At 40.0% G+C, this 26,325-nt stretch overlaps 1 protein-coding gene across 3 annotated transcripts in view; it reads left to right on the forward strand.

Moving 5' to 3' along the window:
- CTNNA2 (catenin alpha 2) overlaps nucleotides 1-26,325 on the forward strand; it is a 1,119,678-nt gene that overhangs the window by 390,485 nt on the left and 702,868 nt on the right. For all 3 annotated transcript variants that reach the window (XM_030310974.1, XM_030310976.1, XM_030310977.1), the window contains exon 7: nucleotides 1,259-1,462. In XM_030310974.1, the coding sequence (XP_030166834.1) occupies nucleotides 1,259-1,462 (204 nt within the window). The remainder of the gene's footprint in view (nucleotides 1-1,258; nucleotides 1,463-26,325) is intronic.

The raw sequence follows: 26,325 nt of genomic DNA on the forward strand, positions 1-26,325 counted from the left end.
ACTTGCTGAGAATAATATTCTCCAGGTTCTGCTATTTCTCTATCTTTGATCTCCTTTTTTTAAAATTCTTTTTTAACGTTTTTATTTATTTTTTGAGACCGTGTGAGCAGGGGAGGGGCAGAGAGAGAGGGAGACACAGAATCCAAAGCAAGCTCCAGGCTCTCAGCTGTCAGCACAGAGCCCGATGCGGGGATCGAACCCATGAACTGTTAGATCATGACCTGAGCCGAAGTCAGACGCTCAACCGACTGAGCCACCCAGGGGCCTCTATGATCTCCTTTATTGACTCCCATCCTTCTGCACCCCCCAGGAATTGGTATTCATTGGGTCTTATTTGGTTTTATTATTCTATTCACATTATTAGTATGTCAGTTACTGCCTTGTGTCCCGATAACCCTAATGATTCCCAGGTCCTCATACAGGTTAATCTGTCTCTTGAATTCTGGATACATATTTCTGTCCACCACTGGATATCCCCACTTAGGTGTTTCCAAGCTCCTCAGGGTTAGCAGGGGCAAAGTGAAGCTTAAATTCTCTGCAACACTTTCGTGTAAAGAAGTATCTCTATTTTCCCCTTAGGTAGGCTCCTTCAGAACATGCTAGTGTCTCCATCATGATGCTGTCAGTTAATTGTGACAAATTCCACATACGTACAATGAAGCTTTTTCTAGAACACTAGTTTTTTATACAAAATATGTTCATGTCTAGTGGGAAGTAACCTGTACAGTATCTGTCCTTTGGATGCTATTTGCCAAGGTTTCACAAGGCTTCCTTTGTTGGGATTCCCCACTTCTCATGAAGTAGATAGAACATGTACACTAGTCACCACTAATGCATCTTTAAGTTATTGATTACAAATCATGTTCAGCTCTGGGCCTCTAAAATCTCCCCTTAATCCTTCAAAGTGCTACAATAAAGTTTGCTTTCCCTGAAGGCTATGCATGTAAAAAAACAAAAACAAAAACAAAAACAAAAACACAAAAACCCGTGTCACAATCTCATTTGAAAACTCTTTGATTGAGGATAGCCTTTTCCAAGAACATGTTCTTGAAACAAGATGTGCTGTTTTCTCCCTGAAGATTAGATTTAGGGGAGAGTCTCTTACAGACAGTTGCTACTTGGTCAAGGCCACCTTGGTGTCTCTCAAAGCAACCAGCTACTTCTCTATGGAGAGTCTTGCCTTGGATATTTCTGGTTTAGAAAACAGTGTGCAAAGGCAGTCGTCTCTTCTCTAATTCTTTCATGGTGCTGCTTTCAGAATAAGATAATCCTGGACCCCATGACGTTCAGCGAGGCCAGGTTCCGGCCGTCCCTAGAGGAGAGGCTGGAGAGCATCATCAGCGGCGCGGCGCTCATGGCAGACTCGTCCTGCACACGTGATGACCGGCGCGAGAGGATCGTGGCCGAGTGCAACGCCGTCCGGCAGGCGCTCCAGGACCTGCTCAGCGAGTACATGAACAACGTAAGTCCCGGGCTCCGGGGCTCCACGTCTGGTGGGTTTGGGCACCGTCTGGTGGCTTTTAGGAAAGCGTGCATAGCAGGAAGAGGGGACAGGTGTTTTCTGGAGAGAGTCAGGTGAGACTGAAGAACCACTTAGGGAGGGTAGTGTCCTGAGCTCAGCTCAGGATGCACTGTTAGCAGGGAAGAGAGTGGTGGAAGAGACTTGTGAAAACTTTGGCTGTTTACTTGAATGATTTTGTGGTCATTTTGATGGCTGACCCTGGATTGAGGTAAGATGGCAATCGGTAAAAAAAGGATGGTGGATGGAAATGACTGAGGATCTAATGAAGTCCTCCTGTACAAAGGGTGGCTATAGATACTCATCGTCGTCCTTAGGAGGCATTGATAAGCATAATAGGTTATTAAATGTTTATACAGGCTTGGTTTAGGTGGAAAGGTTCCAGTGGCAATGCAACGTGGAGGAAGTATTGATTCATTGTGCAGCTGGAAGTCCTTATGAGAATCAATCTCTAGGCCTTCAAATGGGTATTAGTGATATCCAGTGATTTTGCAGCACAGGCAGTAGCTGTCCTCTCCTACAGTTGTCAAGTGGGACGGTCGCTACAGACCTGGAAACTATGCAGAGAAGATAAAATCCATATTCTTGGTTGTGAAAGGCACTGAATTATGTTTGTATTGATTTGCTACCTTCATTCAGCTAAAATTATGTGGGTGGTGCCCACTGCTTACACCATGAATGATCTGGAGTTTCTCCTGTCCTGGACTCCTAGGTTTGAGAGAATTCAGCACAAAGTGGCAAAATATAGGTACAGTGAGGTGTTGACATCACATGTTGAAGGAATGCTCTGTATGGTGGTCAAATAGGGAGCAGGGACACTGAAAATCTGCTCATGGCTCTTGAAGCCCATGCTGGGTCCTGTTGGAGCACCATGAGGCAGCACTGAGACAATGCAGTCAACCCTGGCCTCCCTCCAGCCCAATACTTCTTACTACCTGCCCCCAACCCTGCTGACCTGCAGCCTACGGGTAGAGCCAGGAGTCAGCATTGACAGGAACTGTCTGCTCCTGCCAGACTCCAGAGAGCTTTGACCTAGAAAACAAAACGATGTAGAATGTCCTACAACCTGAAAACCAAAAATCTGTCTCCTTTCCATCAACCTTCAGATTCTTTGATTTGGGAAGACTTGCCCCTTTCCAGCACACAAAGAATAAGGTATGGATGTCTAATGTGGATGCTTATGAGGATTTCTCCATATGACAATGGATGGCCAATACTTTCTGTGACTTTGGTTTATGGGTGCTACGCTGAGTAAAGCTAGAAATATTGACTGCCACTGTCTCCTATACTGAGTGAATTTCTTGAATAGTGGATTTAACAAGATAGAATGCTTATAAAATCTGGGACTCTATGTTTGTTGTTTTTAACAGAATAGCAGTAGGTTACTTACTTGCGTATGGAATTTGGTTTATAGTAAGGCATACTGGTATTTCTATCCATGAAGAATTATTGCCCAAGAAGAAGTAGAAACAGAGATCACAGTGATGCTTAAGATGTCAATATGAATAATTCAGGGAAAAAAAGTATATTCCTGTGAATAGTAATCACAGAACGTGACTAAACGAGAATTGATTGAGAAGTGACATGCAATTTTCAGGTTGGTGTCTAGAATCCTGTGAAGTAGAAGTTTTTTTCTTTCACTGTAAACTCCTATAGATCAGCAGAGCTATGGATTTTTGTATTTTATTGACTCTAGGTGCTTGTTTTTCTCTTCACAACCTTGTGATACAGGAATGTTTTGTATTTTGTGTTATGAAAACTTGGTTTCTACTTTGATATGGTTACAGATAATACATGGGCGGGTTTAGTGCTTAAATTTCAATGTGTGCAAATTCTCTTCACTTTGAACCATCAGGATCAAAGCCTTGAGCTAAAATACCTCCTATTGACTTTGATGTAAACTGTGTAACTTCACGCTTCTTTGGTGATTTCCAGGTAGAACTGGATGCAGCTGCATCAGCTTTATATATCTCCCCAGTGCTCTCATTTCTACTTTGAAAATACCAATTTATGTTTGGGTATGGCATATAGGACTATAAACCCCACATACACCTCTATGCCTCGACTGGAAAGTCTGTTGTATTTAACAGTAACCAGTAAATTAGTGGTGCCTAGGCTGTTGGTTATAAGACACTTCTTTTTAACGTTTGTGAGCTCTGGGAGTAAATGTATTATCAAATTATCACTCTGCAGATTTTCATCTTAATGAGCTAAACAATATCATTAGGATAAAGTATTTATTACATGGAGAAGAAAAGGGCATAACTGAGACTTGAGGATTCTAAAATGGGCATAAGTGAGACTTGAGGATTCTAAAAATGTCCTGATCTTTCACTGATGAACATTCAACTTGTGAAGCTCACCTGTAGGCAAAGCTGTTCTAGAATCTCGGAAATGCCGAGCCATATCCAGTGCAGGGAGATGGAGACTGGGAGGGAGAGCTGTGTACTAAGTGATTAGGGGAAGGTGTCTGCATGGGCCATGTGCCATGGGTTCCATGGAGCTCAGGAGCTAGCATTGTGCGTTAGCTATTTTCACAAAGGTATATACAAATTGGTGTGTGTGTGTGTGTGTGTGTGTGTGTGTGTGTATGATTTGAAGATGTAACAAAAATCAGGCACTTCAGAGAAACTGGTAAGAGAAAAAAAGCACTGGGTAAACAGATGCATGTGGCAAAAAGTATGGTCACAGAGTATGGCTGTGATAGAAAATAAAAGCCCTGCGTCGCCTTGTTTTGTCAAGTTGGTGATGTAAGCCCAAATGAGAAGGTTCTTTAAAGAATCCTCCTTTAAATAGAACGTATTTGTCCATATTTGAAGACTGATAATGACTCTCCAAAAGATGTGTGGCCTTTGGATGAGTGCCATCAGAGTGGTGCTTGGAGTATTATGCTGAGTACTATAAATAGTGCCAAATTATAATGAAGACATAAACTTTTCTCTGTAACTTACAATTTTAGACAGTTTTTTTTTTCCTGTGGCAGTAAATTTTTTTCATTAAAAAATCTTAAAAGTGGTCCTAAGATAGGCAACAATTAGACATGGTATTTTATTGATAAGGATTTTATGGTGGATTCAAATATTATATCCATTCAACAAATGTGTTTTGGCTACTTTGGGCCAGGCGCTGTTCTAAGTTCCTGGCTTATGGAAGGGAACAAAATAGACAAAATTCTCTGTTCTCTACTCTCTAGTTGGGGGAGACAATAATTTGCACCAAGGCCCTCTCAGATGATGACAAGTGACACAGGAGAATGTAAAACAGGGAGACAGAGAGCATGGGGTGTGGCTGTAAATAAGGATGGCCTGGAAAGTGTTCATTGAGCAGATACTTTTGTTCGAAGACCTTTTGGAGGTGAGGGAGCAAAGAGCACTTGAGGTGAAAGTAACAGCAAGATTAAGCACCTTGGGAGCAGGTTTCAAGGAACCTTCATGGGCCCACGATCATGGCTGTTAGGAATGAGTGGGGCCAGCAGAAAACGGCTCTGCAAGGTTACAATGTGTCTGACTACCCAGGGCTTGTGCTGCTTCCATGGAATTTGACTTTCGCTTTAATGGAATGGGAATTCATTTGGAGAGTGTTGGGAAGAAATGTGTCTGTTTTATGAACACAAAATGGACATCGATCCGTGTGAATGGCAGTTGCGGCTCTAACAGCCACCCTGTGTGGTATCTTTAGTTGGTATGTTCATCTGGCTTTGCTTGCACAGAAAATTCCGATTTTCTCAGGTGTAACCATTTGTAAAGAGCTCACTTTGCAATGCCTGGATACTTTGCTAGACAGATTGCATTTGGAAAGGGAGCGAAGTAGAAAAATTTTGTTTCAAAGTTGTATCACCAAAAATATCCAACTACTCACATTCTTATAAAAGACTAGCAAAGTATAGTAGTCTCACTACTAAACCTAAGTGCGGAACAATAGAGAGATGTGTTAAACCATTACTTATTTGTGCACCATTTGCTGGTAGGTTTCGGTGAGAATATGTGATAATCATATGTGCCTGGACTTTGTGTGATGTGGTGCTGTGTGGTCTGGTTCAGTTTGACATGCATGGACACTCTGTGTTGCTCTAAATTGTTTTTAAGACTAATGCCGAACAATCATTTTTTTAAACCATCAAAGTTTAATTGCATAATGATGGCAGAGAATCAGGTGGCATAAAGTAATGACTTGTCTCTGCTGTGTTAAAATGTGTCAGGTTATTTTTTAATTGTATTTTTATAAGTAGTTAAAATGATATATTTTTACAAAATACTTGAATCCAACTTTTTTCAAACCTCCCAAGGTACCTAAGTGGATCCCTGGGGATATTTTGTAAACCACTAATGTAATGCACATGTTAAAAGCTGATGTGGGAGTGTATATACATATTACAAGTGTCTGAAGAATCATTGTCTTAGCCTTTGCCAAAGAGTGGAATTTATTGTAAAGAGGGTTCCCAGTGGGTCCAGTTTGTGAGGGATGAAGTCTGAAATGAGGTCTGGAAAGTTCATGCTCCACCCAAACTAGGTCCTATACCATACCAAGGCTCCAGAATTCAAAAGTATATTAGTAACACGTGAAGTGATATCCAGAGTGGCGGGAACTCTGAAAATAGTGAGCTTGTATGCTGTTTTGTTGTCCTTTGCTTTCTAATGATGCAGATGCAAGAGAAACGTATGTTTATTGTAGATGATAAAAAAGAAAAAAAAAATTTAAGCTGTCACCCCTAAATATAATCATTGTGAGCAATTTTGCATATGTCTTTCCAATGTTTTTAAACTTCAATAGTGACACATTTGTACACACACGGAGAAACACATAGGCATATTATACCTTGAGTTAAAAAAAAATAGAGTCGCTGTGTATGGTATTTTATAATCTATTTTATTTTTTTTTTATTTTATTTTATTTTTTTTTATTTATTTATTTTTGGGACAGAGAGAGACAGAGAATGAACGGGGGAGGGGCAGAGAGAGAGGGAGACACAGAATCAGAAGCAGGCTCCAGGCTCTGAGCCATCAGCCCAGAGCCTGACGCGGGGCTCGAACTCACGGACCGCGAGATCGTGACCTGGCTGAAGTCGGACGCTTAACCGACTGCGCCACCCAGGCGCCCCTATAATCTATTTTCTTAATGTTTTGTGAATATGTTACCATATCAGTAAACATTCTCTAACCTTAGGTTTACTGGCTGCTTAGCATTTTATTATATAAATATGTAATAATTCATTGTGAAGCAATTCGTTCTGACAGTATGTCTTATAGAAGAGTGTTGGGAAAGAGAAGTAGGGAAGCCTTTTCATGCTGGCAGCATAGAATATTGCTCTAGACCTAAAGTACAACCGAGGAAACAGTGAGACAGTGAGGTGGCACAGCTTTACAGTTTAGGTGCTTTAAAGGGATCGCTGAGAATTTCATGCAGCGAAACTTTGGTATGTGAAGATATTTTAAATGCCTTTGAGGTTTTACTTAAACTTCTCATAGGTGTATTTTTTTTTTCTTTATTGTGTTGGTTTTTCTGTATAACCTTGCTTTTCATTTATCAGAGTTTCCCTAAGTTGGCTATAGATAGTACTGCAGAGAGGGGTCTAGGACAACCAGCGGGCAAGTTCAGTAGTTGGATTTGATCTAGGGTCCCAGAGAAGGCCTTGAAAGCTTCTAAAAGGAGAGCCATCAGACAGATAACTTTGTCATAGAAATTCTTGTGCTGCCAAATATTTCTCCGGTGGGGAGATAGAAGAAAGGCTGAGTAGCTGTTATCATTTAATAAGGCTAGTTGCTAATTACACATATAAACTGCTTCCAGTTTTATGTAGGCCTTCTCATTTCTGTCCTTTCAGTTACTATGTAGAAGAGGGGGTGGAATGCACAGATGCCAGTTCAGCTGATGACAAGTGTCTCTACCAAAAGATTTGTCTTAATATAAAATAGAAAGTAATGTTTGAAAATGCTCGTGGGCCCTTTTTGACCCGGTGTTGCCCATACTTGCCTATAAAAGGCCTCTGTTTTAAGAGGAAATTTAGAGCTGTCTTAATGGGACTGGAAGTTCCATTCAAGGGAAGGATTTCCAATATCCTAATTTGATGTCTGTGGAGAGAAGCTTTTCCTTGTCTTCTCCTTATTTTCATTTTTTCTTCTCTCTTTATACTCTGTGCCTTCAAATGTGGTCAGTGCTCTCATCTCCATGAATTTTGAGCTTCAGATTCATCTGTGCAATTATGCTTCTTGTATAAAACTTTTGCTCTATGAAGAGATAATTTTTATTTTTTATTTTTTTATTTTTTATTTTTTTAATTTTTTTTAACGTTTATTTTATTTTTGAGACAGAGAGAGACAGAGCATGAACGGGGGAAGGTCAGAGAGAGAGGGAGACACAGAATCAGAAGCAGGCTCCAGGCTCCGAGCCATCAGCCCAGAGCCTGACGCGGGGCTCGAACTCACGGACCGCGAGATCGTGACCTGGCTGAAGTCGGACGCTTAACCGACTGCGCCACCCAGGCGCCCCTATAATCTATTTTCTTAATGTTTTGTGAATATGTTACCATATCAGTAAACATTCTCTAACCTTAGGTTTACTGGCTGCTTAGCATTTTATTATATAAATATGTAATAATTCATTGTGAAGCAATTCGTTCTGACAGTATGTCTTATAGAAGAGTGTTGGGAAAGAGAAGTAGGGAAGCCTTTTCATGCTGGCAGCATAGAATATTGCTCTAGACCTAAAGTACAACCGAGGAAACAGTGAGACAGTGAGGTGGCACAGCTTTACAGTTTAGGTGCTTTAAAGGGATCGCTGAGAATTTCATGCAGCGAAACTTTGGTATGTGAAGATATTTTAAATGCCTTTGAGGTTTTACTTAAACTTCTCATAGGTGTATTTTTTTTTTCTTTATTGTGTTGGTTTTTCTGTATAACCTTGCTTTTCATTTATCAGAGTTTCCCTAAGTTGGCTATAGATAGTACTGCAGAGAGGGGTCTAGGACAACCAGCGGGCAAGTTCAGTAGTTGGATTTGATCTAGGGTCCCAGAGAAGGCCTTGAAAGCTTCTAAAAGGAGAGCCATCAGACAGATAACTTTGTCATAGAAATTCTTGTGCTGCCAAATATTTCTCCGGTGGGGAGATAGAAGAAAGGCTGAGTAGCTGTTATCATTTAATAAGGCTAGTTGCTAATTACACATATAAACTGCTTCCAGTTTTATGTAGGCCTTCTCATTTCTGTCCTTTCAGTTACTATGTAGAAGAGGGGGTGGAATGCACAGATGCCAGTTCAGCTGATGACAAGTGTCTCTACCAAAAGATTTGTCTTAATATAAAATAGAAAGTAATGTTTGAAAATGCTCGTGGGCCCTTTTTGACCCGGTGTTGCCCATACTTGCCTATAAAAGGCCTCTGTTTTAAGAGGAAATTTAGAGCTGTCTTAATGGGACTGGAAGTTCCATTCAAGGGAAGGATTTCCAATATCCTAATTTGATGTCTGTGGAGAGAAGCTTTTCCTTGTCTTCTCCTTATTTTCATTTTTTCTTCTCTCTTTATACTCTGTGCCTTCAAATGTGGTCAGTGCTCTCATCTCCATGAATTTTGAGCTTCAGATTCATCTGTGCAATTATGCTTCTTGTATAAAACTTTTGCTCTATGAAGAGATAATTTTTATTTTTTATTTTTTTATTTTTTATTTTTTTAATTTTTTTTAACGTTTATTTTATTTTTGAGACAGAGAGAGACAGAGCATGAACGGGGGAAGGTCAGAGAGAGAGGGAGACACAGAATCAGAAGCAGGCTCCAGGCTCCGAGCCATCAGCCCAGAGCCTGACGCGGGGCTCGAACTCACGGACCGCGAGATCGTGACCTGGCTGAAGTCGGACGCTTAACCGACTGCGCCACCCAGGCGCCCCTATAATCTATTTTCTTAATGTTTTGTGAATATGTTACCATATCAGTAAACATTCTCTAACCTTAGGTTTACTGGCTGCTTAGCATTTTATTATATAAATATGTAATAATTCATTGTGAAGCAATTCGTTCTGACAGTATGTCTTATAGAAGAGTGTTGGGAAAGAGAAGTAGGGAAGCCTTTTCATGCTGGCAGCATAGAATATTGCTCTAGACCTAAAGTACAACCGAGGAAACAGTGAGACAGTGAGGTGGCACAGCTTTACAGTTTAGGTGCTTTAAAGGGATCGCTGAGAATTTCATGCAGCGAAACTTTGGTATGTGAAGATATTTTAAATGCCTTTGAGGTTTTACTTAAACTTCTCATAGGTGTATTTTTTTTTTCTTTATTGTGTTGGTTTTTCTGTATAACCTTGCTTTTCATTTATCAGAGTTTCCCTAAGTTGGCTATAGATAGTACTGCAGAGAGGGGTCTAGGACAACCAGCGGGCAAGTTCAGTAGTTGGATTTGATCTAGGGTCCCAGAGAAGGCCTTGAAAGCTTCTAAAAGGAGAGCCATCAGACAGATAACTTTGTCATAGAAATTCTTGTGCTGCCAAATATTTCTCCGGTGGGGAGATAGAAGAAAGGCTGAGTAGCTGTTATCATTTAATAAGGCTAGTTGCTAATTACACATATAAACTGCTTCCAGTTTTATGTAGGCCTTCTCATTTCTGTCCTTTCAGTTACTATGTAGAAGAGGGGGTGGAATGCACAGATGCCAGTTCAGCTGATGACAAGTGTCTCTACCAAAAGATTTGTCTTAATATAAAATAGAAAGTAATGTTTGAAAATGCTCGTGGGCCCTTTTTGACCCGGTGTTGCCCATACTTGCCTATAAAAGGCCTCTGTTTTAAGAGGAAATTTAGAGCTGTCTTAATGGGACTGGAAGTTCCATTCAAGGGAAGGATTTCCAATATCCTAATTTGATGTCTGTGGAGAGAAGCTTTTCCTTGTCTTCTCCTTATTTTCATTTTTTCTTCTCTCTTTATACTCTGTGCCTTCAAATGTGGTCAGTGCTCTCATCTCCATGAATTTTGAGCTTCAGATTCATCTGTGCAATTATGCTTCTTGTATAAAACTTTTGCTCTATGAAGAGATAATTTTTATTTTTTATTTTTTTATTTTTTATTTTTTTAATTTTTTTTAACGTTTATTTTATTTTTGAGACAGAGAGAGACAGAGCATGAACGGGGGAAGGTCAGAGAGAGAGGGAGACACAGAATCCGAAGCAGGCTCCAGGCTCCGAGCCGTCAGCCCAGAGCCCGACGCGGGGCTCGAACTCACGAACCGTGAGATTGTGGCCTGAGCTGAAGTTGGACGCTTAACTGACTGAGCCACCCAGGTGCCCCTGAAGAGATAATTTTTAAATTGCTTTTTAGTTGGTATTCCCTGCTCAGACATTGTAAAAGTACAATTAGTTTACCAAACCCTTTTCCTAAGGTCTAAACCTGTTCTTTGAATCTACTCTTCTAAGAAATACGGTTGGGAAGAGAAGTCTTTTGGATAGCACATGAGACTTCATCTTTGAATTACACTGCACTCCCATTTGCCTCCATTTTTAGGAAGTTTTCAGTGTGACTTCTGGAGGTATGCTGGTACTTGTCCAGAGTAACACATTATTTTAAAATATTCTTAGCATATTCTTTTTCTTTAAAAAAAATTAAGTTTATTTATTTTGAGAAGAGGTCGCATGAGCAGGGGAGAGGCAGAGAGAGAGAGAGAGAGAGAGAGAGAGAGAGAGAGAGAGAATCCCAAGCAGACTTGACACCATCAGCACAGAGCGCCATGTGGGACTCGATCTTGCGAATCATGAGATCAAGACTTGAGCTGAAACCAAGAGTTGGACACTTAACCGACTGAGCCACCCTGGTGCCCCTCAGATTATGTTTCTAATGGTGTTCATCTGAGTTTGCTGCAGTGGGATCTCAGAAGGCCAAGGGAGTGTTAAGGAGAGGTATGCAGAGCAGCACTGGCTCAGGCTTTGGTGATAGGAGAATGTCCAGCCGTGTTGGGGAGACATATTCCCAGGGGTAGTAATGAGGGTGAGGGAAATCGTGCCATGATTAAATGTGCCACAGAGTGCTAGAGTGCTCTGAGTGGCTCCGGGAAGAGATGGAGACTGGCAGGTGGTTGGTTAGCACAGAACACTGGTATGGGTAACATCTAGTCCTCATGGGAGCGTGCCAGGTCTCCTTGGTCTTAATGCACAGTATGGGGCAGTTATCCTGGTAGGGGTGTTAAGCCCTTTGAAAAGTATATCGTGCTGTATACATGTTCGCTGTTACCTATTATCAGCTCATTACATGCAATTGAATGACTTACAGGATCCCAGAACAGATAGGTCTGACTAGATTTGTTTCCTTTCGATCATCAAGGTCAATTCTTAATGCAATCTCACATTCCATCTCTTGGCCAGGAAAGGTCCTTCCTACATGAAACTCTACCATGTTCCCCACTATGGATAGTTTAGCAGAGTTTACAAGCCTGTGCTTTGTAATGACCTATACACCCAGGTTCAAATCTTTGTATTGTCCCTCGTATCTGACACGAACTTGGGCAAAGTGGATAGACTCTGAGCCTCAACTCTTTCAGCTATAAGGTGGGTAATAGAATTTACCTTTGGGAACATTCAGAGATCAGATGAGGCAGTGGCAGCCAGAGAGTTAAGTGTGAAAGTCATGTTTACTTCCATTTTCTCCCCAATGCTCTTCTGTCCCTGTTTTGTTAACCTCAAATAAAAACTCTATTCTGTAAAATTCATTGAGGGCTTTTTGGAGATAATGAGTGTAATAGATAAGGGAAAGCATCATTGGGTGTGTCTGGATGGGGGCTGAGCTGCCAGAAATGTACCTGGCTGTGTGGCCCTGTTTAGGGCAATACCGTGGACAACACTACTGACAAAGCTTGGAAGCAAAGGAGACTCCTTTTAAATGGGCTTTTTGAGACCTTGGAGAAAAATGACTAAGGTGGCAGTCCTGAGAAATCAGAGAGTAAACAACAGGAGGGCCAGGCCTCTGAGCTGTAAGAGGTTGGAGAGGTTGGATGCAGTACAGCTTTGTCTGAGTTAGTAGATGATGTGCCTGCCTTTTCCTGGTCCTTTAGGCTTCCAAGAGAAAAAGACTACGGTTCTCCCTTGAACATGGGAATATCTCTAGTCCCTGTAGATCAGGGAGACAGACTAAAATTCTAAGGGTATAAGCCTGGGAAAAATTACTGGTATATCCTACACATATAGCCTTCTTCCTTAGCTCTAAAATATGATTCTGTGATTCTTGGGTCTTAGGATTAGAATTTGGATTAGTGGTTAGAGGTTGGAAGTTTTTGTTAGTGTTTTCATGGAACCTTAAAAATTTACTTGAAAAGGTTCAAAGTGGTCACCCATAGCATAAATTTCAGAAGCTTGACCAATACTATGGCAGGCTGAGGGATCTATGTAGGGCATTTACTTACACTGGGAGCTCCTAAAAGTTGGCTGGGATCCATCAGTAAACTTAGTGGGATGTACTTGATAAGTAAAGATGAGGCCCACTGGCTGACGGTCTCTTGAGAGTAGGAAGATTTTGGAAAAGCAGTTTGCCTTATTTTCAAAATGAAGTTCCCAGTATTGGTTCTATAATGAGTTAAGTCTGAGCAATAAAGGTCACGACAGCTCTAGATGCTCAATGTTGACTTCTCTTTGGAGGAAAAGAGGTGCTAAGCAATCTCAATCTATGAATCTCTCTTTCTCTCTCTCTCATTCCCTCTCTCTTCCCCTTTTCCATCTTTCATTTTTCCTTCCCTCCTTTTCTTCCTTCTACCTGGTAGAATTTTTTTAATGTTCTTTTTAATGCAAGGATGGACTCACAGGAATGTAATAAATGGCAAGAAAACAAACTAGAGACAGGTCTGCATATTCCTTCTGGCCTAGACTTGGGCTTTAAATGGGACAGTATGTAAGGAATAGGTGACAAAATCTAGGGTCCCACTGGATAGCCAGATTAAGGATCACAGTATAAAGCCTGGATTCTCAGATGGTGACACTATTTGGGCATTGTGGAAGAAGAGAAAACTTCCCTACAGAGAGAAGCAATGGAAATGCATGCTGTCTTGGTCTTTAAAGATAATTGTAAAAAAAAAAACAAAAAAACCCCTTTTCATGCCACCAAGAATTTATAACCACAATCTCCCCATCACTCAGTTTTGGGGTCAGAACATGTTCTAGGGTGACATAAAGTGTATCCAAAATTTCACTTAAAGGCATCCTGAATGTTGGGCTGCCAGGTTCCCTGGCAGAAGAAAATACCAATCCTCTCTAGAGGAACACATTTTAAACCCAAGCCTCAAATAATTTCTACAGATAAAGTTACAAGGAGTGGAAGTTGAGATTCCAGAATCTCTAAACACAAAATGACACAAGCCATCCTGAATGAGAGTTGGCTAAAACAACCAATTATGGATCAGACCTACAAGGGCTGAAGGTTGGCAGTTAATAGATACAGATTGTAAACTGTCTCTAAAGAAATGGAAGAGAGTGTTGGAAATGTGATGAAGGAACCAGAGACGGTCAAAATTGATTGGGAATCTTAGAAGGCAGGGCTGGGAGTTGCATGGTAGGGGAACATGGGTTTACTTGAAGAGGTGGGACCGGAAGGTCCTGGCTTCCACAAGCCTGCAATAATGGAGAAAGAAGAGATAGGGTAATTGGGGTGTCTGGAGCAGTGCTGGCAGTAACCTCTTGAGTAAAAGCTGTTTATCTCTTGTAGCAACTCTGTGCTTGGGTCTCGGTCACATTATCCACAGTGGACTTTTAGAAGGAACAGAAAAGGTCAAATCACAAAGAAAAATGACTAAATGAAACAGGAGATGAAAATAAAAATCTGTCTTAACAGCAAAATTAAGTCCCATACTTAAAATTCTAGCTAGTTTCTTTCTCCTTATCAAATAGATCCCTCTACTGAGTCCTTGAAAGTTGGTTCTGAATCATACGAGGTCAATCAATATGATGAGGAAGAGCAAGTAATGTTATGAGACAGCAAGGGCCTGTCTTTGATTTAGTCAATGAGCAGAGATTCTTGACAGAGTTGACTGCTGAGTCCTCAGATTTGGCCATCCCAGTTGAGACAGCCGGACAGCACAATCCGTCAATTGATCTTCTTGGGAGAGCCTTTCTGGTGTTTCGGGGAAGATCTCAAAGCTGTCAGGGAAATCAGCAGGCTGTACATCACCACCAGAACCATGAGGCTGGATAAACTTTTCCTTTGTGTTTTCAAAGAATATGGGAAACCCATAACCCTGGATTTCTTGTTCCTGGATGGGTTGTTCAAAGATAAGCTCCAAAGGGCCTCTTTTCTTGGGTCTAATCCTGCCTGGAACCCATCCTGAAAAGTTTCTCTTAATTCATTTAGGAAATTGTTACACTCAGAGAACTAAGTGTTTCACTGCTGCCTCCATAACTTTGCACTTAGCATCCTTCTGACCGGAATGTTCTTTCTCAAACTTCATACGGCTGGCTCTTAATATCATTAGTGTGTTTGTGTGAGAGGACCTGCCAGCCTATAGAATTACAGCATCGCTTTGTGTTGTTATTGTCTGGTCCTCCACTGGATTTTAGGCTTCCATGAGGGGAATGTTGTTTTGGTCACAGTCTCTAGGATCTAGAGTGTCTAGCCTGCTAAAAATTTTTGAATTGAATAAAATAATTCTCTTGCATTCTCTAATAATAATCATGAGTTGGGGGGCGCCTGGGTGGCTCAGTCACTTAAGTGTCCGACTTCGGCTCAGGTCATGATCTCACAGTTCGTGGGTTCGAGCCCCGCGTCGGGCTCTGTGCTGACAGCTCAGAGCCTGCTTCAGATTCTGTGTCTCCCTCTCTCTCTGCCCCTCCCCTGCTCATGCTCTGTCTCTGTCTCAAAAATAAATAAACATTAAAAATAATAATAATGAGGAGGAGGAAGAAGGGAGGAAGGAGAGAGAAGGAACAAGAACAGTAGCAACATAACCCGTATGTTTTGAGTCCATCGAGTCCAGTGTTTTGGAGCAAAATGGTTTATGTTTTCTGTCTGCTCTACTACCTAGACCAAACTACAAATAAATTACCTAAAGTTAACTATACTTGGCTTCTTCATGGCTTATTTTGAAGTGCCCAGATACTGCCCTATAGTTAAAACTATATGTAAAGCCCTGGCAGGGACCCAAAATGATCCTAGTAACTATAAGTGGAGAAAAAAAAAATGATACAAAATGTGCCACTTGTTTGCTTTTTAGTTCAAAGAGTCCCATCAAGCAGCTTATTCTTAATTCTGCCATTTTAAGTATTTCTCTAGACTGAGCTGTTTGGGCATGAGTCCCTGAGGGAGGTATGTGAGGGGCTGGGAGGAGCTGGGCCATTTTTAGTTGTAGAGAATTCCACAGGCTGGGCTGGGGACTTTGGAAAATACTTAACTCATGACTTCCTGAAAGGCATTAAAGCGTTTGTGTATATGTATCCAAGAGATAAGTCAACATAAGGAAAGGGTCACAATTCAGCTGTTGGACTTTAGAAAGTGTCTCCAGAGGCCCAGCCCCAGCCTGTGGAATCAGTTTCCTAAAGAGGGATTAATACTCTCTAACTTTAGCAAGTACCCCGAGTGATTTCTATGAGCAGGTGACTTAGGAAACCCCTGATGTATAAGTCAGTGGATCACATCAGGAGTTGATTTAATATAGCATGGGCTTAAAATGGGTTTTCTTTTTTGTGAATGGAGACAAATACTTTTGTAAGAAAGCATCAAATGAATATCACCTGGGAAGTCTGATTGAGCTACATTTCATCTCAGCCTGGACATTTAGGATTTCAGAAGAGACTTGTGAACGTGGATAGCTAATCCCTTCTTTGAATTCCTTAGAATTAGACAAGCAAAGCGGAACCAGTAATTCACCTGTGAGCTATTAAATTGAAGGGCAGCTGTTTTTTTCTTTTTTTCTTCAAAGCTCACCTCTCTCAAATGCACTTCTTCCTACACATCTACTCCCCCATTTGTAAAAAGACAGTTTATCATCCTTGGAAAGACTCTGCTCTCAATACGTGCCAGAACTAAAATACCCAGTCTCACAGATGATTCAAAATCCTTTTTGTTAACAGCTTAATTGCTGATTTCAGTTTCTCCTAACTCTGCAGGTTTGGCTGCAGCTGACAGATTTATAGCATCAACCCAAGACTTTGCCTTTGCCAGTTGATACCTTGAATTGAACTTTTGTTTCAGGTTCTTTTGGTGACTATTCTAGGGTGCTGTTTCTGAGAGGAAATAGTGTTTCGCCTGACTGCCCTTGGGATTCTTAAATCTTTTTTGTGTATCAGAACCACATAGGGAAAAACGTATACGCTAGGGCCCAACCAGGCCAACTGTCCCAGGGGATTCTCATGCCTCCAGACCTGTACCAACCTTGAACTAGGCCAGCATTGGGGAATCACCCAACTTAACATCATTAGACTCAAAGACAGGTACCATAATTTTTCTTTTCCTCATTTTTCTCAGTAATGTTTTCAAAGTTATATTTATTATTATTTATCTTCACCCTCCAAATCACCACTCCCCCCACCCCCCCAACCCTCTGTCATGGAACCAGTGAAGACCTCTGCGGGCAGGTATTTGCATTGCTTTCCTGTTTTCCTCCTGAGGTTCTTCAAGAGCACAAGATTGGCACGTTATGTAAATTTCATCTCAGCAGGGAAAAAAAGACAACATTGGCTCTTGTATTATCATTCTGCACACTTAGGGGTTACAGGGAATCCCTTAAGTGGACTGCAGTCTGGTGACTAATTTCACACTTTTGATCCCTGCCAAAAAAAAAAGATGAAAATACTTTGAGAGAGGTGTTTTTCTCTGTTTTCATGAAACATTTAGAAATAAAATTCTCTAAACATCTTATCATAGATAATGCCTCTTTTATCACCATTGGCCTGATTTTATGCTTCTTATCTCTTGTGTTTGCTCCCTTTCCTTCATCTGTTAGTTTTCCTTCCACCATTTGTAAAACCTATGAAACTATATCTCTTCTTTTTTTTTTAATTTTTTATTTTCCTAAAGGCCCTGTTGCCTCATTTCAGGCTATTTAGAGGAAAACAAGCAGCAAGATATTTGCAAAAAAAAAAAAAAAAAAAAAAAATCAAGTGGTTAAGGACATTTTCTAAGTAACACAAACAGAACTGAAATTGGAATTCAAGTCTTCTGGTTTCTTTGCCTCTCTGATTCTTTCTCTTGCCTCATGATTTATATTTTAATGGACTTAGATATAACTTTGGATTTTTAATACTTTTTTCTCCATTTGAAACCCTAAACCATGTGTTATGTTTTCCCTAATATTCCTTTAGATCTCTCAGTGTTAGTCATATGGTAGACAATGGACAAGTCTTTCTTTTGTAGGCATCTATAGATCCTAGCAAAACTCTGTCAAAATCCCAAATAGAAAGCAGACAACAGCAGCCTTCTGGGACAGCCACTAGAATTAGTCTTAGAGGGGCAAAAAGGACCTTTGTTGGTGGAAGTAGGTGTTAATGGAGCAATTAAATCTGACTTTTTTTTTTTTTTTACCCCAACAGTGCAGACTCTCCTGGCTTCATTCTCTAGTTGGAGGGTGTATACCTTTTAGGAAACAACAGTAGAGACAATAACTGTAACAGCCAGCCTTGGTGTGTCAGCTTTCTCATAATTGCCCAGGGGTTCAGTGTAGTGCCTCTGCTTGCACCTAGCCATGTCTGTCCAAACACCTGCCTTTACCCTTTTCTGAAAACAAACCTTTGCCCGCAGCCTAGATGAGGAGAGAGGATCTGGAGGTCTAACTGCTTTTTAAATGAAATTTCAAATAGTCCTCTTGTTATTAACCTTCCCCTTCCCCTCCCTTTCCTCCAAAAGAAGCTGATACCTCAGATGTGTGCATCTTTGAGAGCTTTACAGTGTGAACTGGGTCCCCATTGCTGGCTTAGGATTCTGCTTTCTCAGACCTACTAAATGAGTCAGGACACCTCCGTCTGACATCAAAATATTGCCACGCTGTTTTCTCCTATTTTCTTTGTCGTTAAGGATTAACGCCTTTAAAAGAAAACTGTTTTATGGTCATTTTAATGGAGTTTCAGAAAAGAGCAGTTATAAATCAGTGGGTTAAAACTGCCATATTCAGCCATACCTTTTAGGGAAGATTATAGGCTCCTTCCATATCTGTGTCCAGGGTCCATGTCATTTTACACCCTAACTTGACTGAGGAGACGAAGAGAGCTGGGCCAATCAAAGCATTTTCAAAGTGAGCTGAGAGTTTTAGATAAAAGTAGAAGGGAAACTCAGTGTCCTGGAATAAAGCTTAAAATGGGAGGACCTATTTGATCTGGGTACTCTGTTGTATTTCTGTGTCCATGCTATTCCTAACCAAAGCATAATAGATATTGGTTCCAATTTAGACCTTGAAGAAAGTGTGGTTGTGAATACTGATCTTGTTGTTCATGTAGGATAATTAATGATAGAAGCAGAACATTTATCACATGATAAAGAATCCTTCAGAAACTTTCACTGCATTTCAGTCTGCTTGATGCTGTCTTCCTCTTAGTTACTGACAGCAGTTGTGCAACTGACACCATACTGTGATCCACACTACTGTGTTAAGGGAGAATGGAGATTGATTGATGCTATTATCTCAACCATTTTCTTAGAACCTGGTAATTTTTAGTATCTCTCTCAAAATATTTAGAGCTGCAAACTTTATTCATTGAAATGTCTTTGTAAATGGAGTATTGTGAATTTGTTTGTTTTCTAGAGGTTACTTGAAGTCAGTCAAGTTTATCTTGTGAATTATTAGCTGTTTTCCCTCAGTGATGTTATTTTATATATGACTCTGGCACTTATGTTTTTCTATCCTTAGAACTTTTATCAAGCATGTGACTGAATGATTTGATTTATAAACAGCCACATTGATATTTCTATCAATTCTTATTGGTAAAAAAAAAATTTATAACCAGCTGCCAAAGTGAGTGATAAGAAAAAGAGACATGGGGCACTTAACATTCCAGACAGCCATCGGGGAGGCTCTTATGATGTATCCCTAATATATTTTGATTATTAGCATGTCACCTGATGAAATTTTCCCAGCAAAATAAATACATCCACAAAATAATTCTCACTAAACCAAAGACTATTTGCTAGCAAGTCACGTGTAGTTGGCATATGTCTATATGCTTTAAGGGTAAGAAAAAAATAAGTTGGTTTATTAGTTTTGAGACTACATTTGCTGGAGACCTAGCTTCTTCAGGTCCCCAGTAGCGAGTGAGGAGGACCTGGGAATGTGTCCCCTCTGCCTGCCCCCAAACCTACCTCTCCCTGAGTAGTCCTGATGCTAATTGAATTAAATATTTGGTTTTCATATAAAATTTCACTTGGAAAAAAAAAACAGATCCTGCTGGCAAGATAGATTTTGGAAATTAATGATATGCTTTATACCCCTAAGATTTTTATCTGAAGTAACCAGATAATTGACAGGAAAGTTAATTGTAAGACATCAGTTATTGAGGTATTTGACCAATCTGTGATTATACTCATGGATCTGAAGATTTGGATAAAATAGAGAAGCTCAGCTCTTTGCAGATAGGCAGACCTACACTGAAATATCCAGACGAGCACAAAGGATGAGTCGTTCACTGCATTGTAGCTACCAGTTTAGCTGTAAACAGTTTACTCCAAAAGTGAGAATGGATTTGGTCACCTCTCTGTCTCTGCCCCGAGTTTCCTATCAGTCCCTGGTCCAACCTGTTGCTCCAGGAAGCCTCTCTCATCACTCACCACAGGCTCTATGCTGTGCCCTTTAGGCCAAGAACAGCACGCTGATGACAAGGTGTAATGCCACATCTCTTGGCACTCATCATTTTCATTATTTTCTCTAGAAATTATCATGATTTGCAGTTTTTAGAATAACACAAACATAAATATTTGCAGCAGAAATAAGTTAGAGTGTTCTAAAATATCTCCATAACACATTTTATTTTCTTTATAGTGTATAATTTTCTTCCCTGATAGCTATAGATGAATTGAAGGCCTTTTCCTACACTGTAATGATATATTGAATTATACCAATGCAGTTTAGCAGAACTAATGCTTACTCACTTGCTGGGTAAATCAATCTGTTCGCTTTCTGTAAAATAAAAAGGAAATGATAATGGATAAACTTGGGGATAATGTGTTAAATTTATATAAAGTGATTATAGTAACAAAATATTTGCTGTAGGGCCACTCACTGGCAGGGTGAGAAAAATTTTATTTCTTTAAAAATTTAAAAACTAAAATTTAGAGTTGAGCACCTAAAACTGGAAAGAATATTGTTAACAATTTATTGAGTATCTGTTATCTTTTAGGAGTTACTTGATTCAACATTACAGAGTAATGTGCAGTAGAACTTATTTTGGAGCTCTTTACTGTTATGAGACTATGAAGTCCCTTCCAAATAACAATGACAAATAGATAGCAAGGTAGAAATAGGTAGATAGGAATCAGGTTTGGAGAGGGACAACTGGGTCAAGATCCTGAATTATTTGTCAGAGAAGGCACTTGAACTGTTTGGAAGGTGAGTGGGAATAAGAGAAGTCAGAGAAAGAGTACTTTAAGTGTAAGGAATAATACAGGGTAAAATTCATTGTACAAATGTGTGGATACATTCTGAGCACTCTGAGTAGGTCAGCTTGATTGGGTAAAAGGCCTTTAAATAGAGAAAAAAAGAGTTTGCAAAAGAAGGTTGACCTTAGACTGCAGACGACTGTAATTCTAAATTGAGAAAGGCATGCTTTATTGTGGAAGGCAGTTGTTTATTGAAAGTTGTTCCATTTGGTTTGGTTTGTGCATGGGGGTGATACTGGGTAACCTGTGCATTATTGTGGAACAGCCACCCTGCCTATACAGCACAGAGTAGCTTCTGAGAGTGTACATTGGAGATTGGAGGCCCAGAGACAGATTAGTAGACCCTTTGGGAAGTGCAGACAGAAAATAATACTAGGAGCTAGGGAGAAGATGGGGGTATGAAAAGGAGAAAAACAGGTTCAAGGGAAAAGGTTAGAAGTGACTTGATGACTACTTTTGCTTTGCTTTGTGTTTGTTTGTTTGTTTGTTTATTGATTGATTTTTAGTGGAGGGTGGGGAAGAAACAATGATAATGCTTTTATGTTCTCACGAGACATATTTATTCATTTAACTAGCAGGTCTCTAAGTTGGGGATGATCTAATTCATTGACGATATTATTCCCTACACAAAAAAAAAAAAAAAAGAAAAAGAAAAGAAGAAGTCATTTTACAGGGTTTATTATGAAATTTATTATCAAATTGGTTTCCATACAACACCCAGTGCTCATCCCAAAAGGTGCCCTCCTCAATTCCCATCACCCACCTAACAGGGTTTAAAAGTTTGCCACATACTGGATTTGATCGTAGGATGTTTTATCACTACGTAAATACTTAACTTCATCTGCTCCTTATTATATTCACACAGTAGACCATTTTTGTCTTTGATTTAACATTGACAGCTTCCAAAAGCTCATGGTATGAAGTGTGTTGCAGTCCCTCTGAGTCCCGGCATCTCACACCTCATGGTCCACTTACAGGCTAAGTCTCTTGGCCAATGACTAGTCTAGAGAGTGGGCCTGGCAAACTACCCAGAATCTGCCTCTCAGGTGGTCATTATTGGTGCAATGTATGGGGCATGATTTTCAAAATGTTATTTTAAAAATGGAAAACATTATTTCTTTGGGAAAAAGTGGCCTTAAAAGAATATACTTATGTTTGTCTTAGGTTTATTGAATCTGAATGGGTCATTTAACTTTCTCAATACTTTAATGATACATCTAAAATTGTGTGTTGGAAAAAGGTTATGAGTGTGGGATTTCACAAAGATCTCAGACCAGTTAAACTCGAGAATCTCCTCTGAGGATAATGTGCTACCTGGAGTCTATCTTTTGGTAGTCTCTGCCCTATGACAGCTATGGTTTTAATAGTCATGCAGTTGACTTAAAGCAAGGTAATATTTCCAATAGTTAACAGTGTTCAGGTATTTATTTGGTATCCATTATGAACAGATCACTCCTCTAGACACAATAAGAAACACACAGTTGAATAGAAGAGCCACTGTGTGTAACTTCAAGGAAATTATACTTCAAGGTAATGTCCAGAAGCATACTACTCTATTCATTATCTCTGATTTCAAATAGCTAGATTTTGAACATCGTGGTTATTCATGACACGAGAAATAAAGTATTATGTTGATTAAGATGAATCTGATTCAAATGATATTTGATACATTATTATCCAAGAAAGGGAGTATTAACTACTACAGGAAAAGTGATAGATCTGCCTGATTTCCAGTCCGCCCGAGGCCAATTTCATTTAGTTTAGGTGATATAGATGGAATTTATGAAGCAGCTTCATGTATCTGCAGACATATCTGATAGGCTCAGCCTCTCAGTGTGGTTTGAGATCTCCCTGGGAAATGCTCTTTTTGCCTTGATACATGATCAATTTCAGTCCAACCAGGGCTGAAAAAACATGGTGGTAGTTAGCATACTCCTGACCTTGGGGTACATATTGTCTCTTTCATCATAATAAAAGACAAAATTAAGGAAAACATTATTAATGGGATGACCTGTAAGTTCATAGATGAAATATCTGTGGCTACCACAACCCTACATGGATTTACTGAGTATAAGCACAACCTCATTCTTCTTTTGACGAGGAGACACGATGGGTGTTGGGAGGCCAGCAAAGCCTTTAAAACATTCTAAGTGTCCTTCTAGGCATCTTTGTGTATTAGAAACTGACTAAATCATTGAATGGCTAGTAAGTTGATTCCAGAGGAAAATTTATGGTAGTAATCTTCAAAAAGTAATCAGGTGGTAGGGGCTCAAAGCAGTGACACTAGAAGAACTGGGGAGAGTTTAAGTAGAAAAGATGGAAGTGCACCTCAGTCTTCAAATATTTGAAGAAATATTATGCAAAAAAAGAAATTTGTTCTATTTGAGTCTGAAAGTGTACATGAGACCACAAAGAAATATTTAGGCTTGATATAGCACAAAAGCTTTTGGGTAGCCAGAGCCTGCTAATGAATTCTGTGGTCTGAAGCACCATGAACTGCCTTAAAGATCAGTGCATTCTCTCCCTAGATGGTACACTGCATTAGAACATGTGGCCATTTAGCTGGGATACTGTAACAAGAGATTCAAACATGACTGACCTTTAAGGTTTCTTGTAACCCTGAAGTTATCACTTCACTGGTTTTGTAGAAAAGCATCTGTGGGACTTAGGTTGGCTCCACCATCATCAAGGCAAAGTATTTGTCCCTTGATTGCCACTTGTCTAGTTTTTCTTATACATGAGACTAGTTTGAAAAATCAGGGGAAACGTTGGGCTCTAAAATAATCAGAATGGAAATGATACTCAGCTCCACATTTCCTTATTCATCAGTTCTTGACAGAAGGGTTTTGCAGCTTATCTAGCATCTGGCTGAGTTAGGGGCTTAGGTAGAAGGAACCTGGCTAAGATCAAGCAAAGAAGAGGAAAATTATTCACTGACATGAGAGATAACATGATTGCTAACCACATCCTCCTTCACAGGGAAGACTGGCTTACTCTTTGCCAACACAACTTTGGGTTCCCCTAGATGTGCCTCTGTTCCTAGAGACAGTAAAGACTCCTGGATGTTGGTGCATGTGGAGGAACATGGAACTTTTGTCAAATCGAGATTTCTATCATTGTAAACCCTTATGCTTGGACATACATTTTGGATTTCTGCCTTGTACTTTGGGTTTTGCTACTACTGTGGAAATTCTGGAAGCCAAAAGGCACTTGACTGTTAGTTAGTGGTAAAGATCCTGGGCAAGTTTTCTCCAAAGTCTACATTGACAGTTATATTTTCTGAGGTTGCCACCAACAAATGAATTCCATCCCATAAAGACCTTCCTCATTTGGGTCATTTCACATATGAAGATGAACTGTAGTATGATTCTTTTTCAAGCATCAAATTAATGAACTTCATTAAAAAAAAACAACACATGACCTATGTTTTTTTATGTTTATTTATTTATCATGAGAGAGAGAGCGAGAGCGAGAGAGAGCAAGAGCGAGCGAGAGCGAGCACATGCTAATGGGAGAGGAGCAAAGAGATCGAGAATCCCAAGCAGGCTCCATGCTGTCAGCACAGACCTGGATGCTGGGCTCAATCTCATGAACCGGGAGATCATGATCTGAGTTGAAACCAAGAGTCAGACACTCAACCAAACAGGCTACCCAGGTGCCCCAACCTATATTCTTATTGAAGGTAGAACTAGACAGCTCTTTGGGACATCCCTGACCTAACATGAATCCCACAGCAGCAAATATCACTCAAACCAAATTTTTAACTCCTGTTTTCTGACAGAGCAGTTAGACTTGGAATTTGCTGCTATCTTCACCCTTCAGGTGGTTTGACTTATTAACAATAAAAATAATATACGGTTTTAAAATGTTCTGGTGATTTTGGTCACATATTTTTTAAATCATGAAATTGACTTCGTGATTTTAATGTCCTGCACAATGTAACCCTTTGCAGTGTGCATGGGGTTTATAGCCATTAGAAGACCTTGTATATAACCATCTCTCCAGTAAGTTGTGGTTTTATATCATTTAGGTTAAATTTGTCTTTTTATTGTATTTACACCTTATAGATATGGGATTCCTTTTAAATGTAAAATTGAATTGTGAAGAATATATTTCTTAATTAGTTTGCTCCTCAAAGTATGATCTGAGAGCCAGTACTAGTTGGTAAACTATTACTAGTTCACAAAAAGTACAGAAATTACCAGCATTTAGAAACTTCTTGTAGCATTTTTACTTTGTCATAACAATTTCATTGAATTTCATAAAAGTTAACCAGTCTGCAATAGAATGAAGTTAGAGACAGAGAAAAAAAAAAGTGCTTCTCACTCCAGATTGTTTGAGAAGTACTGTTTATACCTTTCAGATGATAGTCCCTAAAGAGGAAAAATGGATAACTTCAAAAAGATCAACAGATGTTCCCAAAGCAATATAGGTAAGCAAGGTCAGCTTAATGCTTTCCAAGGTTCCCAATCCAAATATGACTTGGGGATCTTGTAAAGATCACCAGACCTCAGAATCCCTTTTCTTCCTTACCCTGTCATGCTACCAAAAATCCTCACTGCTCATCTTTTAGCAAGAACAGTTGGGTCTGGATGTCACTGTTCAGTATGCAGGCTGTCTGGAATTGCCCGTTTCCCCTGCCTCACACATCTGATTCTCTCCTAAGGGTGGCTCACGGAGCTGAGGTTCTTGGGGTGCTGTCAGGTCCAGGAGATCCTTGTGGTGGATGAGCACCGCACGCTTAGGGTCAAAGGCAAGCAAGCCTCACCACTGCACACCCGGATTGCCTAAGTGCTGGCAACAAAGGCTATCTGGAACTGGCTCTCCTGTCCCCTTTCTAGCTCGTTTATCCTTCCTTGCTCTGAAAAGGTACTACCTCATGACAGTTTTAGAGTGAAGGGAAAGGATGGAAGGGAAAGAGAAGCAGAGGGAAAAGCTAGCTGTAGGATATGAAAGCGGGAACCCTGAGTGAACCTGCTATTTGAGAAAATGGGAAATGATAGTTTAAATCCTTGAAGATTCTGTCCTCTAGCCAGGGACATCTGTGCTGAAGCATTTGTTTGTGAGATCCTTCACATTTTCTTTCATGTTTTCTGAATTCGGGAGCAATTACAATTTAATCTTTAGTTTTGATATGTGTTTTTAGAATGTTCCAGCTTGAATTGTTGGTACCAATGGGCCACTTAACTGCACTCCACTCTATCTGTGGGCACTGTGGGCCACACAATTGACAATATTAAAATAATCCTCAATATTGAGTATAAATGAGGTAAGTTACTTGCA

Source organism: Lynx canadensis, chromosome A3 (genome assembly GCF_007474595.2).
Source record: "Lynx canadensis isolate LIC74 chromosome A3, mLynCan4.pri.v2, whole genome shotgun sequence".
NCBI lineage: Eukaryota > Metazoa > Chordata > Mammalia > Carnivora > Felidae > Lynx > Lynx canadensis.